This window comes from Natator depressus, chromosome 1, assembly GCF_965152275.1.
Source record: "Natator depressus isolate rNatDep1 chromosome 1, rNatDep2.hap1, whole genome shotgun sequence".
Classification (NCBI taxonomy): Eukaryota; Metazoa; Chordata; order Testudines; family Cheloniidae; genus Natator; species Natator depressus.
The window spans coordinates 176,638,659-176,657,014 of record NC_134234.1 but is presented as its reverse complement, the minus strand read 5'-3'; the positions used below and the strand labels follow the sequence as shown (position 1 = coordinate 176,657,014).

Sequence of the window (18,356 nt, the reverse complement as noted above, 5' to 3'; positions counted from 1 at the left end):
TGAAAAAATGCTATTTCTTTAACATTTTTACAGTGCAGATATTGGTAATCAGAAATTATATGAAGTGAGCACTGTACAATTTGTACACTTTGTATTCTGTGTTGTAATAGAAATCAATATATTTGAAAATGTAGACAAACTTCCAAAATATTTAAGACATTTCAGTTAATTTTTTGAGTTAATATTATGAATTAACTGTGATTAATTGACATCCCTAATATATCTAATATATATTGAGTGTGAATTTAGAGTCCATGAAAGAAGCCAGAAACTGAAGTTCCCTGTACTTGTAACAAATACATCATGGGCAGCAGGGCAAGCTTCCTCTTGCTGTCTTGTAAATGTGACCCAGTTATTACCTTGAAGGTTCACTTCTAGAGATACCAATTGAACTTTGACCCCGCTGTCAACAGGGTTAACAAATAAATACAATCTGTGATGCTGGTTTCTTTAATCTGGATATCTGTCCATGTTAGATCATTACTGATTTGGGCTGGATTCAACTACTGAGCTGCAGATGAAATCCTCTTTATCCCATTGCCATCTTATTCCTTCAGACACATGTTTTGATTGTTCTTAGAAGAAATATATTTTGTTCCTGTTTTGTACATTGATACATTAAAATGTGTGTGAATTTTAAAAAGGGGTTTGCTCCATCCCTTGTTTGTATTACACAGTCAACCTTCAAAATGAAATATTTCTTTATACTTTAATATACTTAACTTATTGACCTTCTCTCCAGGTCCCATTTGTGGCAAATGTGACTCTTCATGGGTCACAGTGCCATTTTCATGTCCAAACAGGCAGAACAACAGTGTTGCACACTGACAAGCTAGCAGGTCAGCAGTGCAGGCTTGGAGGTTGGTCAGACTTGCACTCGAGAACAAAACTTTAACAGTGACCTGGTAAGTGTTAAGGCACAATAACTTCCCAAAGGCATGGAATGTGTGATAGTCACATGTCCTGTTCATAAAGGCATATCAGGTCCCTGTGAAGGTTTTGCATTGCAGTGCAGGTTTGAAGTTGGGGTACCTATTCCTTTTTATTATCTGTTGGATATGAAATCCTTATGTATGGAGTGTTAGTGTGTTGTTGATAGTGTTTATCAACATGATAGATAATACTAAGTTGGAAAGGAATGCATACGTTTTTCACCTTACCTTCTTATTTCTCTGATTTTAAAGTTTTGGGTGGGTGCCCCATCCTGAACTGTCAATAAACATAGTTTTTGTTTGCTAATTTTATGGAACCCAGTGTTTGTGGAAGAAGTTTGTTGAACATGTAGAAAGGTGCTTATTGTCCTTTTGTAAAAAAAAGAACCGCCATGAAAGATTCCTTTTATAAAGGAAATACAACTGTTTAAATATTAAAGCTGTGACACAGACACAACAAAAGGAACGAAAAATTAGGGCTTTTCACCTTACCCCCACTAGTGTGGTGGTTATTTTCCTTCATTGTGGTGTAAGTGAAAATATTAGCTTTGAAGTTGATTGTAATCAGTGTTCTTGGTTTATGCTACAACCTATAGTTTTCTTTACAGTAGGGTTTTTATATTTTATCATTTAGGTACTGTTCTTACTTTGTTTCTATTGCTTTTATCATATATAATTAGGTCAAGATCTCTTTATGAAGCATCTTCTCTGCATGATATTAATTACTTTATTGATCTTATCGTTAGGAAGGGAAATGAATAAAATAACTCAAAATGTATTTAAATGAAGAAGGCATATGATGCACTGAGTAATTAAATTTAATTTCACATCAAGTCAAGAGGATTCCTTTTGAACATGCAACATTTTTATTTCACAGTTTAATAAGTTAAGAAGATGATGTGAAATTTTCAGTGGTTTCTTACACATTCAGTTTCCATAGGGCAAAATAGCTATCCTTGTTGTTTTGCAGTTAAAAAACAGGTGAAGAAATAAGTTGCCCCTTATGTACCTATATAGCCACGCCATGCAAAAGGATACATCATGAAGGACATCAAAGACGTTAGTTAAGCACTAGAGTTCCAACTCCAGAACTGTTAACACCACTTCCCACAGCCCCTTGTTAATCATTTGAAAGTCTCCTTTCTCAATGCTAACTAGTCTTAGCCCTGCTGTGATTGAACTCTGTTTACTTCTGCCAGCCCCAAATACAATTCTCTTCTCTGGGATCAGTAGCAGGTCAAGGAAACTCTACCATGATAGACCATGTCTAGCCTGTCTTACATTAAATTTACTGTGCTAATATTCATTATTTTAATACTTCTGGTTTTTAGAGACATGATTCTCAATAGAGAGATTTTTTTGTTCTGCATGTAAGGGCATACCTCCATTTGCATAACAATGGAATATTGAACAAAGTGTTGTTTAGAATAGCTAGCAATTATTATGTTTTTAAAGTCTATTTTTCAACAAAAATTGTCAACCCATCACATTACTTTACTAACATATGTAATCAAACAAATAAAATCCTGTGACGTTTTGAGTTTGAAATGCCTGTGATAATTTTCCTTAAACAATGATTTTGCAAGTAAGAGAGAACAGACATCATCCCTTCGCACTTTTTAGGACATAGCTGAACTTAAGTATTGGACCTTCATAGATACAAATATATTACGATAATATGGAGTGAACTTTTGACTGTAATGCCCAGAATTCATCAGGAGAGGTGTGCCTCTGCATTAGTAATAGTTAACTGATGTGTATCCACATATTGCAGGATGCTTAATTACATTGCTCTTGTGAGTGTTGAGAAGAGAGCTAGGAAGACTTGGGAAGCTCATTTTATGATGTCTTTAATATGCAGAGAGGTTAACAAGGATCTCTTTTAAATAGTGACTTTCATATTGAAGATAACGTTCAAATATATCACACTTGCTTATCTGTCATTAATGCCTCTCCCTCTTATGTTTTTTCATATACTATTTAAGCTGCACTGGCAATGAGGTAGAAAGCGCTTATGAAAACAAAATTGGCTATGACACTAGAATAATATCAGTCAAGCAAATGTTTTGTGTTTTTTTTGTAGAAATGCTTAAAACATTTTCTCTAGCGGGAAAGTCAGTCCTCCTTTTGATTTTGTAATCCCAATTTTTTTGAGTCTTTTCCATTCCCTCTCGACCAAAAACAAACCATCTCCGTGATTTATAATGGCCAGCCAGGTATTTGTTTTATTTACATTAGAAATATTCATGAAAAAGTTAGACAGCTAAGATTTCCTTTTTCCAGCAGTTTCTCCCTACTCCCTGCCATTTTTTTTTTGTTATGGTGCAGTTTACAATACCCTTCTAACAACAAGAATTGAGCCAAAAGTTTAAACACACCATGGCATCAGAGAGAAACAGCAAGAAACTGCCTCAGAGGAAGCAATTATCCCAGTAGGCGTTCACAGGCCTTTCGACAACTTGGTCAACTGCCAACTGAGAGCAGACAAGAGAGCCACTACAGATAAGACAAGACAAGGAGGGAGAGCATTCACTACTACTTTAATATCTTCAATCTCTTCCACTATTCATAATGTAATCACTGACATTTACACATTGTGCTTTGAGCAGTTTGCTACTCTGAAGGTAAAGGCTCACACGTGAGGAGCAGACTTATTGTATCTTTGTTGTGTAAAGTATGTGTTATTAGTAAGAGTGTGGGCCCATGTTTCTCAAGTGATGATTTAGGTGTAGACCAGGCCAGAGACAGCTAAAACCAGTGGCCACTTTTGAATATTTAGGTCTATAAATTTAAGTATATTTTGAAAGTTAGACTGAAAGGAGGTGTGATCCAGTGGATAGGGCACTGATTAGGAATCAGGAGACCTAGGTTCTATTCCCATCTCACTGGCCAGCTGGGTGACCTTGGGCAAGTCATTTCACCTCTCTGTGCCATGTTTCCCTTCCGATCCCTTGTCTATCTGGTCTGCTTAGACTGTAAGCCCTTTGGGACAGGGACCATCTCTTGTATGTGTTTGTACAGTGCCTAGCAAGTCATCAGCATTGCACAGCATTGTACAGTGCCATGCAAGTCAGCAGCATGTAATCATATGCTTAAGAGTTTTCTTGAATTGGGGTCTTAATTTGCATTATACTTAATCTTAGTCAAAAGTCTGAGAAGCAGCAATTTTTTGGATGAATGTTTTATTTGTTCAGAGTTATGTTTTATAAAATATAGAAGTGTGCGTATTGCTGAGTTGGTAATACTGGTGCTTCTGATTCCGAAGTAGAGCTGATTGGATATTTAAACAATAATCAGTGAAAGAATGGATAAATTTTACTCAAAAATTTAAAATAAAAATTGTGAACAACATTTCTATTTTTGGACCAGTTTTGTTAAGAAGATCCTGTATTCAGTTCTCATATCAGGACCTGGATTAATAACATGTGCTGACACAACAGTATAAAAGAGGTGCTGCACTTTTAGAAGTGTCATTCTTCAGGAAATAAGTTTAAGTGAAGTGTCTTCTCTCCATAATCAATGCCTTTGAAGGTGGAATCAGAAATCCATTTTCAGTTCTCAAAACCATGGCAGAAAACCCATGTATTGTAGCCAGCATTCCATCTCTTTATACACACTGGGCCTGATGCTTCATTGCACTATACATGCCATTTTTACATCACTGTAACTTCAGTGGAAAAATACCAGTGTAACACTCATGCATGTAATGCAGTGAAGAATCAGGTCCACAGTGTCTAATGTACAAAAAAAGTCTGTCTCTTTCTCTCTAGTTCCTTCTGTCTCAGAGAAGTGGAGGGCAGTAGTATGCTGTTGACTACACAAGGCTGCTACTGTTGCTCACTCTTTCACTCCATTACTCAATTGAATTGCATTACATAACAAACAAAAGTTAACTAGATATTTAGGAAAAAATCAGAAGGATATAGTCTCTGCTTCATGGTTTGCCATTAGAAATCTTCTGTGTCTTAATATGTGTGGCTTATTAAGCTTTTTTCTCTGATACTTTAGGTTGATGTAATTAAAACCAGAAGGGATCCTGTGTATGGCTGAAAGAGATAATTAGGCCCAGTTGGTTTAGTATTTTAACCTTAGAGGTGTGTGAACAGCACTTCAGTAGAGATGCTTTGAAAAAATTCCTGTGTAACAGATACTTCAAACCGTCTGACTTGCTTAAGGGTAGAGAACCGCAGACATACCAGACACGGAGTTCAGTTCAAGTTCACTTTTATTTCTGATGTCAGTCACTGATTAGAGCGAAAGATACATATATGACAATGCATCCAGAATATATTCATACAATGGGCTAAATTTACAGTCCTAATTTCAGTGCATACACATAGTGCTCATGGCAGTTATATTCAGACATTGAGGAAACACTATTTAGATATGCAGATTTTCAACAGTAGGTCACAAAAGACTGAGGGCTTCCGTACCCTAGAAAGTTAAGTCGACATAATTCAGCTTACATTGACCTAACTATGGAGGTATACACACTGCAATGCTCCTCCTGCCGTTTTAGCTGTTATACCAACATAATGAAATCACCTCAATGAGAGGCATAGCACTTAGGGTGACATAGAGCAACGCAGTGTCAGTTTAGCCACCATATTGCTTGTGTCGCCCTATGTGGCCTCCAGGAGGTGTCCCACAATGCCCACTGTGACCTCTCTGGTCACTGGTTTGAACTCCACTGCCCTGCAGGCAGGTACACAGGTATGTACCCCTCCCCTTTTAAAGCCCCAGGAAGTTTTGAAATTGCTCTTCCTGTTTGCTCGGTGTGGAGGGCTACTGCCAAGCTGAGCAGGCCGGCTCCATGCAGCAAATGCGCTCCTGTCTGGAATACTTGGGAGGTGGTGGATCTCCTGGGTCGGTGGGGAGAAGAGGCTGTGCAGGCACTGCTCCCCTTCAGCAGGAACTTGCTCGGGGCATGAAGGAGAAGGGTTATGATAGGGACATGCAGCAGTGCTGTGTAAATAATAATAATAGAGAAAGAACTGTGGCAGGCATAGCAGAAGGCAAATAGTCACTCTGTTGTGGAGCTGCACACATGCTGCTTCTACAAGGAGGGCACTGGGGTCAGGGTGGTGGGGGGCAGTCAGGGGGGGCAGTAGGGGAATGTGGAAACGGGTCAGAGTGGTGGTACACAGATGGGGCTCAGGGTGCTTAGACTCAGGCTGGGGGAAAAAGGGAACATAGTTTTAAGGAAGAATGAAAAGAAAAGAGAATTAAAACTTTCCCTGGACAAGTAAAAGTGCATACTACTGGCATTAATTTTTTCATATTGATGTAAACTGCGCAGGGTTAAATTACTGATGGAGGGTGGGAAATTGGTACCGTTTTTGTACACCTACTGTAGATTATTCATTAAAGAAGAGAGATTTACTTCTCCTGAGGAAGGTTTTATGTTAAAACAAAACCCAGTTTTCAAGACAGTTTTACTTTAGTAACACATTACGTTAAAATAAACTGCTGTGTTGCATGGCTCAGTGCAGCTTTATTAAAAGTGAGTCAGTGTCATGTGGCCAATACAATATTTCCATTACATTGCACATATTAAAAATTGGAATGAACTTTTGTTATCTGGACAATATGACTTGGGTCTCAAACCTCCACAGTGATCACAGATGCACAGTGGTATCCTTTGGACTCTCACCTCTGCCAAGGAAAAGAGGGAGGTTTCAGAAAAGAACTGGACCCATGCCTCCAGTTTCAAAAATTTTTGTCTTTTCACTGCACCTGTGGTTATTTTTGCTCTGACATGCTCTTTTGCCTCAATTCTGTATTGGAGTAGTAGTACTGAAATGAAAAGAGCTAGTAGCTGCAGAGAAATCATAAACATAGGCAAAAAGAAAAGGAGTACTAGTGGCACCTTAGAGGATCTACATCATCATCAAGGATCTACAACCTATCCTGAAGGACGACCCATCACTCTCACAAATCTTGGGAGACAGGCCAGTCCTTGCCTACAGACAGCCCCACAACCTGAAGCAAATACTCACCAGCAACCACACACCACACAACAGAAACGCTAACCCAGGAACCTGTCCTTGCAACAGAGCCAGTTGCCAACTGTGCCCACATATCTATTCAGGGGACACCATCATAGGGCCTAATCACATCAGCCACACCATCAGAGGCTCGTTCACCTGCACATCTACCAATGTGATATATGCCATCATGTGCCAGCAATGCCCCTCTGCCATGTACATTGGTCAAACTGGACAGTCTCTACGTAAAAGAATAAATGGACACAAATCAGACATCAAGAATTATAACAGTCAAAAACCAGTCGGAGAACACTTCAATCTCTCTGGTCACTCGATTTCAGACCTAAAGGTCGCAATATTGGAACAAAAAGACTTCAAAAACAGACTCCAACGAGAGACTGATAAATTGGAATTAATTTGCAAACTGGATACAATTAACTTAGGCTTGAATAGAGACTGGGAGTGGATGTGTCATTACACAAAGTAAAACTATTTCCCCATGTTTATTTCCCCCACCCCCCACTGCTCCTCGGACGTTCCTGTTAACTGCTGGAAATGGCCCACCTTGATTATCACTACAAACGGTTCCCCCCCCCCAGCTCTCCTGCTGATAATAGCTCACCTTAAATGATCGCTCTGGTTACAGTGTGTATGGTAACACCCATTTTTTCATGGTCTGTGTGTATATAAATCTCCTCGCTGTATTTTCCACTGAATGCATCTGATGAAGTGAGCTGTAGCTCACGAAAGCTTATGCTCAAATAAATTGGTTAGTCTCTAAGGTGCCACAAGTACTCCTTTTCTTTTTGCGAATACAGACTAACACAGCTGCTACTCTGAAACCTGTCATAAACATAGGGGATCAAATCCTTTCCTCTTTGGATAGGCGCACAAGTCCTGATATAATGAGAAATTGCTGTAGGGTGGCAGGGGGAGAGAATCACAAGGGAGTTCTCTGTACTCCTCATACTGCTTATGGAAACGTAATTTATCTTTATTATTCTCCATCACATCGTGCCTGCTGCTAACATTCATGACAATAGTAATAGGTGCATGTGCACTGTTATAGTCGGGCACACACAGCAATCATTAGAAGGTTCATAGTACAGTGCAAACAATGACAGACTCAGCATGCTACAACAACACACATTACTGTGGCTTAGTGTTAAAATGCTCCTTCAAGGTCTCCCTCAGCCAAATAGCTTCCCCGTTGAGCTCCTCTTATAGCCTTGTGTTCATAACGCGCAGCACAGTACTGAAGAGCAGTGCAGGACCCTTGCTTTCTGACAGAGATGGCTGGCTTGCAGGTTACTAGGGTGGTTGAAAAGTGGCTGGAAACCTAGTACGGTGCCCATGGAGTAATTCAGAAACCTGCATTATGTGTCTCTGAATCTGCCCACATGAGGCATTGCAAACCCTTCCCAAAACACCCTGTGGCCAGTTGCACAGTGGGATAGCTATCCACCCTTTACCCCACGGCCCTACCCCTGCCCCACCTCTTCCCGCCCCATTCCACCGCCTCCTCCAAGTGTGCCATGCCCTCGCTCTGCCTCTTCCTACCCCCACTCCTCCCTGTCTCCCCAGTGCCTTCTGCAAGCAGGCTGAACAGCTGATCACTGGGGAGTGGAAGGCGCTGGGGGGGGGGAGAGGGAGGTGCTGATCAGCAGGGCCACTGGTGGGTTCTGAGCACCCACTGTTTTTTCCCGTGGGTGCTCTAGCCCCAGAGAACCTATGGAGTCAGCACCTATGATAGCTACACATGGTGCACTTCTCTCTCTGTCAAGTGCAAGATGTGCTCCACTGACACAAGGAGTGTAGTGTGGACATGCAACAACAGTTTAATTACAGCGGTGGCTGTACGTCCACGTAACTGAAGTCAACTTAACTTTGAAGTGTAGATATAGCCTGAGTGTTTTTCAGCATTCACATGTATTCTTTGTTGCTCAGTAAACTACTTAACAAAAAGCAGACTTAGATCTTCAGAAAAGGATTCCCTACAATTTCTCTAAAGGTCTAGAGAGAGAGGACTCTTATACAGTGGAGGAGTAATAACATGGTTTTGTTATGCGAGGAGTTTTATTCATGGATTATCACAGCGAAAATACTGCATAGTAAATATTTTGTGAACATACCATCCACTGAGGTTTGAATAGTAGCATGAAAAATGTTTCACACAATTATTTGTCTAGTTCAAGTATTTTCATATGAGCACCACTGTTTCTAAATGAGTTTTGGTTAGGGGTGGACTAGTCTGGGCTTTGTCATCAGTCCACGCTGCCTTTGTAATTCAGAGGAACCAAATGTAAAAGAAAGTTTAAGTAACTTTTGAATCTTTAATATTTTAAGCTTCTAAAAGAGAAATACACTGAGCTTTGGATTTTCTTTCATCAAGATTATTTGTTACACAAACTGTGTCTCTTGGCTGCTTCCACTTTCTCTGTTAATCAGGAGGAAATACCAAGTGTTGGGGCAATTCTGATGTTTGGTGCCTGATAGTGTCAAGTGCTGACTGAGCACCTTCAAAACACAATTAAAGTTACCAAACAGCTCCAGGGACAGCTGACAGCATTTAACACTTTGGAGATATTCATCTTCTTGCAGGATTAGACTTTTAATGAAGTTGGCTATAAGAGACAGTAAGACATTTTGAAGAGAAAAAGTGAGCCTAACTCTGAAGCTCACATTTTTTGCACAGGCTGGGATGGATGCCAAAAGCACCATGTAGGAGCTGAATGTTCTTTCAATATCTCCGTCCTCAAGACTATTTTAAGTAGAGCAGTTCTGCTATAGATAAGCCATTGTGCTCGTTATCAGCTCCACATCCCTAGCCCACCACCATCACAGGGGTTTGTTTGTTGGTTTATGTGGTGGAGAGAGGTGGTTTACAATTCAACTCTTAGATTTTGCTATGAGCAAAAACATGGTATAAGAAAGATCTCAGTCCAAGAATGTTTTCTTTTAATCTTGCTTTCAGTTTGTGTGTGACATTTTTGGGAGAGGAGCATACTTTTGTCATGCAATGGGGGAAGGACTCACCTAGAGACTTAAAACCTTTCTTGGTCATTGTTATAAGGATATTAATTTGGGAATGGTCAGTGCTACACTCTGAGTCACAAAATCTAAAACAAAAAATGCATGCAGCTTTTTAAAGTAACATTGCCTGCTAAGGTATTCATATGTCTTCCCTGTCTTTCTCCAAATCTCTTTTTTAAAGCCCACTTCTTTTGCCTTTCTTCTGACACCTATCTCCTACAACTCTGTGGGTCCTCACCTTCGTGCTTTAACCATTTATGTCTTTCTTTCCAAAATTAGATTGTAAATTCTTCAAAGCAGGGGCAACGTCTGACTATGCATATGTTGTGTGCTGCAGGCATGGTGCTAAACAAATAATAATAATGTGACAATACTGAAACACACACAACATTACAATCTGCCATACATACTGCCAACAATGTTGTGTGAATTGAGGACAGAGTTTCATCTGTCAATCTGAGTTTTATTTCCTTAAGGATTTAAGTTACCCCTTAGCATTGTTTTAATGCAGTGGTTCCCAGACTTGTTCCGCTGCTTGTGCAGGGAAAGCCCCTGGCGGGCCGGGCCGGTTAGTTTACCTGCCGTGTCCGCAGGTTCGGCCAATTGCGGCTCCCAGTGGCTGCGGTTCGCTGCTCCAGGCCAATGGGAGCTGTTGGAAGTGGCGGCCAGTACGTCCTTCAGCCCGCACTGCTTCCAGCAGCTCCCATTGGCCTGGAGCCACGAACTGCGGCCAGTGGGAGCTGCAATCGGCCGAACCTGTGGACGCGGCAGGTAAACAAACCGGCCCGGCCCGGCAGGGGCTTTCCCTGCACAAACAGCGGAACAAGTCTGGGAACCACTGCATTAATGCATTGTAGGTTTTATGTATTAAATAGAATGATAACTACGAGTTGTAAATCAACACATTTGGTGGTCTTTGTTGCTGGATTTCTCAAACATTTCTCCCTGGGTTTCTTTTCTTCCTCCATGCCCACACTTCATAGACTTTTTTATTCTTTATATTTATATTAGGGCTGACAATCAATAGCAGTTAACTCATGCGATTAACTCAAAAAATTAATTGTGATTAATCGCACTGTTAAACAATAGAATACCAATTAAAATTTATTAAATATTTTTCTACATTTTCAAATATATTGATTTCTATTACAACACAGAATACGAAGTGCATGGTGCTGACTTTATATTTTTATTTTTGATTACAAATATTCACACTGTAAAAATGATAAACAAAATAAATAGTATTTTTCAATTCACCTCATACAAGTACTGTAGTGCAATCTCTTTATCGTGAAAGTGTAACTTACAAATGTGGATTTTTTTTGTTACATAACTGCACTCAAAACAATGTAAAACTTTAGAGCCTACAAATCCACTCAGCCCTACTTCTTGTTCAGCCAATCGCTAAGACAAAAAAGTTTGTTTACATTTATGGGAGATAATGCTGCCTGCTTCTTCTTTACAATATCACCTGAAAGTGATAACAGGCATTCACGTGGCACTTTTGTAGCCAGCGTTGCAAGGTATTTACATGCCAAATATGCTAAACATTCATATGCCCCTTCATGCTTCAGCCACCATTCCAGAGGACATGCTTCCATGCTGCTGATGCTCGTTAAAAAGATGTGTTAATTAAATTTGTGACTGAATTCCTTGAGGGAGAATTGTATGTCTCCTGTTCTGTTTTATGTGCATTCTGCCATATATTTCATGTTATAGCAGTCTTGGATGATGACCCATCAGGTTATGAACACTTTCACGGCAGATTTGACAAAATGCAAAGAAGGTACCAATGTGAGATGTCTAAAAATAGCTACAGCACTCAACCCAAGGTTTAAGTGCCTTCCAAAATCTGAGAGGGACGAGGTGTGGAGCATTCTTTCTCCAAGTCTTAAAAGTCTTCAAGTCTTAAAAGAGCAACACACTGATGCGAGACAAACCACCCCCCTGCTTAAAGTGCAGGGCAGAGATTGTCTGAGCAATTGCTGAAGTAGAACTGAGTGGACTTGTCGGCTCTAAAGTTTTACATTGTTTTATTTTTGAATGAAGTTATTTTTTGTACTGAATTCTACATTTGTAAGTTCAACTTTCATGATAAAGAGATTGCACCAAAGTACTTGTATTAGGTGAGTTGAAAAATACTATTTCTTTTGTTTTTTACAGTGCAAATATTTGTAATAAAAATAAATTTAAAGTGAGCACTGTAATTGAAATCAATATATTTGAAAATGTAGAAAACATTCAAAAATATTTAAATAAATGGTATTTATTATTAACAGTACGATTAATCATGATTAATTTTTTTAATCACACAATTTTTAAAATCACTTGACAGTCCTTATAAAATAAATAAATCTCTCTCTCTATATATATGTTTGTGTGTGTGTGTGTGTGTGTGTGTGTGTGTATATATATATATATAAAATATAGTGTGTGTTTGTAGTGAATATATGATATTGTGTAACTTTGAGTAATGTCTTGTGGTTTTGGTTTATTGGTTGAATGAATTGATTTATTATTTGTATATCTTTTTTGCTGCTGAGTGGTCATAATTTAACATTCTAACTTTAACTGAGAGGATTCCTATAACTTTTTGTATGGACATCTTTTGTTGTTTAATTAAATAAATAAAATGAAATTGGGATGGCTGAAGTACTCATGAATGGCAAAATGACTTGTCAGTTAAAGGCTGTATAACATGCCATCATATCATGTATTCTTTATACACAACATATGTTACAGAAAAACTGCTTTTACGAATATTCTAGAACTGCTATAAAGCACTAGGCCACCTGTGATCTGCTGTGAGTCCACATCTTTTCATTGACAGTTCCCAGCAGTTGCAGAGCTGTAAACACTTTTAATGGGTCTATTTTGTATCCTCCACTTGTAAAGCCAGGTGTCTTTTGTTACCAGGAGTTCAACTGTAAAGGGCTTAGTCAGAACCGTAAAATCTTTTTTTTTAAAGTTTTCAATTCTATTTTCGATAAGTATAAAACATAATGACTTTTAAAATCTGTTAATTTGGATCTTTCCAAGACTAGAAGCAAAACACTGGGTCTCACTGGGAAGTGGTAGTATAAAATATTTTGAAAACAGAGGCTATTATTTCTTGTTTGTCAGGAAAAAACTACTACTCCTTAGGTTGAAAATGGATCCCCTACTGCACAAAAAAATGCCCCGTCCTGTGGTTTGGGGTATTATATTATGCCGTTAGTTTTTTAACCCAAAGAATCATATGGTACTCTAAATTTCAGATGATAGATATCTATATATAGATATGCACACACACACAATATGAGAAAAAGAGAGCTAAAATATTCATAGCAAAACCACTGACAGCTAATAAGTCTCTCCACTCTTTTGAGTAACTTTAGTTTGAGTAATTTAAAACAGTTACTGCCCACAAAGAAGAGATTTGGCTCTTCGCTGCCCACCTTATTGTATAGCAGCTTACAATTCAGCAGTAACAGAAGAAATATGTTGGAAAATCTCAGTTTGTAAATTATCCCCCCTATACGCACAGACAGATCCATCCATGTTTTTCAGACATATACCTACAATTACATCAAATCCTTTTTTCCACCTATTTCAGAGTCTCCTCTCTGCCATTGCTCAGAGCTTCATGCTTGAGAGAAAAGGAGGGGAGGGTGAAGAATAAGGAATATAGGACACAAATCTACTGTAGCTACAGCTTTCCTCAGGCAAAGCTTTTTTATGTTAAAACACAGGGTGATGTAATCTGTCCCATTCAATTGGGAGTTGGCTAATAGCTAAAAAGTAATGGGAAACGTATGTAGTCAGTCAACAAAGGAAGTACATTTTCAATCAGTCAACACTGAATAATTCATTGAGGATACATACAGTACTCTGTGCATGTATGTGTGTACACACCATATTTATGGGGAGATGATATCTATGTGATAAACATACCATAAACCTGTGCAATTTTTCATATTCCTGTGATTGTATCACCTGCCCACTGAGCCAGCAGCCCAGGAACTTACTCTAACATTCCTGACCTCTCTGCAGCTTCTGTCATCTTTAAAAACTAACTACCATACTGCCTGAGGCCCAGGAGATACAAAAATGAGCCTTGAGACTGTTACCAGCTTTTCTAATCATAAAAATGTCAGAGCTTTAAATCTGATGTCTGAAGGTCCTTGAGGGTTAGAAAGTGGATCTTCATACATATATCACTCCTTCCTGTTGTGACCCAGCACTCATGTCTAACCGGGAAGGACCCAAGATATAGACAAGTGACTTTAGGTAATTTTGAGTTGTTTTACTTATTTGTTTTAACATTTACCTCCAGTTGAACTTTGTACAATTAGATTCATGGGGAGAAACCATCTGCAAAGTCAGGTGTCTAACAAGAGATTGTTCCAATAACATTTTTTTAAGCTCTCTAAACTGTTCCTAGAATATTGTTTTTCTGTAAATTATGGTTCATACAGAATGTATGGTGATATGTTAAAAAGGTTGATATAAAGGTGGGATTTTCATAAATGTCAAACCAGGAGCTCAAGTGTCATTCAAAGTCAATGGAACTTGTGCTCTTAAGTCACTGAGGTACATGTGGAAATCCCACCTTTCATCTACTTAAGTTTGAGATGAGTGAGTAGTTCAACTACCCTCAGGTAAGCCAATAAACTTTTATTTCTCACGACCATATCGTCAACGTTGATATAGATATGGAGAGGGAGAGAGAGATGTGTGTATGTATATCTAGAAATAGTTATACAAATATGCACACATACAATGAATAATATAACACCTTGATAATATTTATTATTGCAGTCCTTTAAATTGTATGACTTTGGGGGATATGAAATGAAAATCTAGTTATGTACTTCATAATTTTCTCTTGCTGTTTGAGGCTATCAGCAAGTAAAAACACATTTACCTTACTTTAAAAAAAATATTTACAGGTCACCTTTAATACTCCATTAGACATGCTTCAAATTCCAATTGAAATTTCATCATTGCTAGATAAAGGACATTGCTTTTTCTCTCTGAAATGATGTGCGCCAACGGCAAAAGCATGAAATTTGTATTCAACACTATCTACATTATAAGTCCATGTCCATCTATCTCAATAACTGACTGTCATCATTGTGTGTATATGTCTTACAATGATAATAAGAGTCCAATGCCGCTCAAGATGTCAAGTTCTCAGGGATAGATTTCTAGCTGCAGGCAACTTGAGCAAAGTACTTCACATTGTGAACATTCTCTGGCTAGTCACTGATTGTATTAGGCCTTTTAATGTAACTTTATAGGCACCTTTTGTTTTTCCGCTACAGTTCAATTTAAATTATTATCATATGTGATCTGAGTTTTAAGCCTATGCTAACTTACAAAAATCATTAAAGAATATTTAAGTGGCATTGCAGGCAACAGGAGATTTATTCAGATTAATGTATGCATTCATTCTGTTGTGAACATGTTTTGTTGAAGTTTAAAAACTTAATTAACCAAGGCTTTTATTAAATGAAGAGGGAATCAGATTTTTGGCTTATATTTCACAATCTATTTTAAGTAAAATGTAGCGCTGTTCACTATGAAACATCTGCGGGGAATTCTTTGCTTATACTGGTTCAACTCCATTAACTTGCAAAGAAATGAACTGGGGTAAATAAGAGCAGGAAGTTAGCTAACTAACTCCAAATATTGCCAAATATAGGCTCTGTATACCTCTACCTGAGTGCTCAGCACTTTTGAACATCAGACTCTTACTTATTTGTATAAATGTGGATTTAGGAGCAAAATGTTAGGCTTCCATTAAAACAAAATCATGGTATAAATATATCTTATTGGTACACAGGTTGTGAGGTATGGTATTTCTATCAGGATCTATCTTAGGGAGAAGGCATCATTTATTTACTCTACCAGTATCAGTAATGGAGGGCATAAGCAAGCAGACCCACGCTCTTGGTGGTGCATGTGAACAGAAGTCAGATTTTTTTTTTAAATTGACAAGCAGTTTTTAAATAGTGATTTTCAGTTTTTTTGCTGAGGTACTTAACCGCTCTATGGTTAGTGGAATCGAATTAAATGTAAAGTTCTGATGCAGGTGAGAGGGGTTTCCGATGTTGTAAACCTTTCATAGTTTATAAACAAGAAGACCACAACTCAGCGCTGAATGACAAATTTGTCTCTAAGGTATGAATTAAATATATTTTTGTCACCAAGCAGAAAGACATTGAAATAATTTGTATGCAAAGACCATATTAGATGTGTCTGATTCTGATATATTAACAGTATAAAGGAAATAGACCTGTATCTATCAAGCATTAAACAGAAGCAAGGAACAGCCACTACTGGGTAGTAGACAGATTGAAGTGGAGTATCTTCTGGATCCATAAAAGTGAAGAGGTTTTAAAATACAGAAATAAAAACATATAAAGTTAATAAGCTGAACAAAATGCTTTTGGTGTCAAAGTTGCTAATTAGCCTTGTTTCTCCACCCAACCTCAAATTCCTAAAGCATGATTTCATACGGTTGTTTGTTATCCATAACTAAAAGGCTTTGGAGACTAAAACTTTCTAATTTTAGATGGAAGTCCAAATAAAATTTGCTCAGTATTCTGTATTTTATGGTTTCTATTGCTGAAATAGATGCGCAGTAAATGAGATGCACCAAGCAAGAGTCTACAGTCAGCAATTAGAGTTTCATAGAATCATAGAATATCAGGGTTGGAAGGGACCTCAGGATGTCATCTAGTCCAACCCCCTGCTCAAACAGGACCAATCCCCAACAAAATTAATCATAATTTCATAATCATACATAGCATCTACATAGCACAGTACATCTTTAAAACACTTTACAGACATTATCTAATTGATTATTTTAGAAGTAATTTTTATTATTCTTGACTTGTCCTAGATCAGAGGAGGAAAGCTCATGATTACCTACACGAGAAAGAATGATGCTGGCAAGTATGTCTGTGTCGGAACAAATATGGTGGGAGAACGAGAGAGTGAAGTGGCGGAGCTCACTGTTTTAGGTAAGAGAGACTCCATTGTGTGACACTTCATTAGTGAAAATGCTAGTATTTAATACAGCTTCATTTTTTGGTATGGGGAGAAGCAGTTTTATAGCAAGGGCTTTTTTTTTTTGTTATCATCCAGCTCTTTTGCTATGTTAATATTGGGCGTGTTTTTCTGACAGTCATGGATATCTGCCTCATGGCATATTCCAGAAAATAAATGATCAATATCGGTTCTTCAGCACATAGTGGAATATTGTTGAAATAAAGAGGTTTGTTACTCCAGAACAGGATGGAAATCGAGGAAAAAGAGGAAATAATGAACACAAGTCAGTGAACTATGCTGATTTGTGAACACAAAATATAGGTTTTTTTTCACTTATGCAGTCAGATCTGACTTAGTTTTCACACTGCAGATAATTCCAGTTTGCACTGACCATAACAATATTTATAAATAATATCAAAACAAGAATTAACTTCAATTAACTTCAATAACAAGCATATGTATCATTTTCCTCTTCCATGAGGAAACTAATATAATCTCGGAAACTTTACTGAATCATTTATGTAATGAAATCTTAAAATATGGATAGATCTGTTATCTGCATACATATACATTGACCTAGTAAAACAGGAGGTGGGCTAGCACTTTGAGACTTGCTGAGTGGCATAAATTTGCTACCACACAACTAGCTCAAATAATCCTAGCGACATTACACCATGTCTAATCAGTCATTAAAGGGGAATTTCAGTCAAATTAAGCTAACTCAAACTACCTTGATTGAAAAACCACACCTTTTTTGTCTTCGTAGACAAGACCCTATGATGTCTGCAGTGCAGCCTCAGAATATCTTTGGCATTTCATGGCTGCTTCAGGATCTTCAGTGCAATCCTGATTCTGGACTCTCAGTGTGAAATGTTGCTTCAAAGCAGTATAAGGCTTGGAAACAGCTTAACCCTGTTTATCCTGGGAACAAACACTTTATGACTGCAGGGTTTACACCCATGAGCTTGGAAACTTCACAGCAACATTGAAGTTCGAAAATAGCTGGATTCAGGTCAAGTTCCTCAGTGCTGGCCCTGTCTCTAGCAGTGGTATTTTATTCTGTTTGAGGCACTTCCTCCTCAATGTTCAGTGATTTGATTTGTTTTCAGTCCAATTCAGATGCTGGACATCTTGAAATCCTGTTCAGTGTTTATGAGTGGCGGGGAGTTCCTTAATAAGTTGACAGTATTTAGCATCTCAAACTATGCTGGCATCTTCTCAGCAATCAGCAAGACATTGTGGTGATTTTTTGGGGAAGCTCAGGATATTTTCCTGTATATTGCTGTTATATTTTCTATTTCAGATGCCTTGGAAACACTTGGTTTAGAGGTAAATTTAAGTCAAGTCAACTGTTAGGACTTCCATC

General features: G+C 38.2%; 1 protein-coding gene across 5 annotated transcripts in view; it reads left to right on the top strand.

Moving 5' to 3' along the window:
- ROBO1 (roundabout guidance receptor 1) overlaps positions 1-18,356 on the top strand; it is a 1,032,053-nt gene that overhangs the window by 902,887 nt on the left and 110,810 nt on the right. For all 5 annotated transcript variants that reach the window (XM_074971626.1, XM_074971617.1, XM_074971599.1 and 2 more), the window contains one exon: positions 16,842-16,962. In XM_074971626.1, coding sequence (XP_074827727.1) covers positions 16,842-16,962 — 121 coding nt within the window. The remainder of the gene's footprint in view (positions 1-16,841; positions 16,963-18,356) is intronic.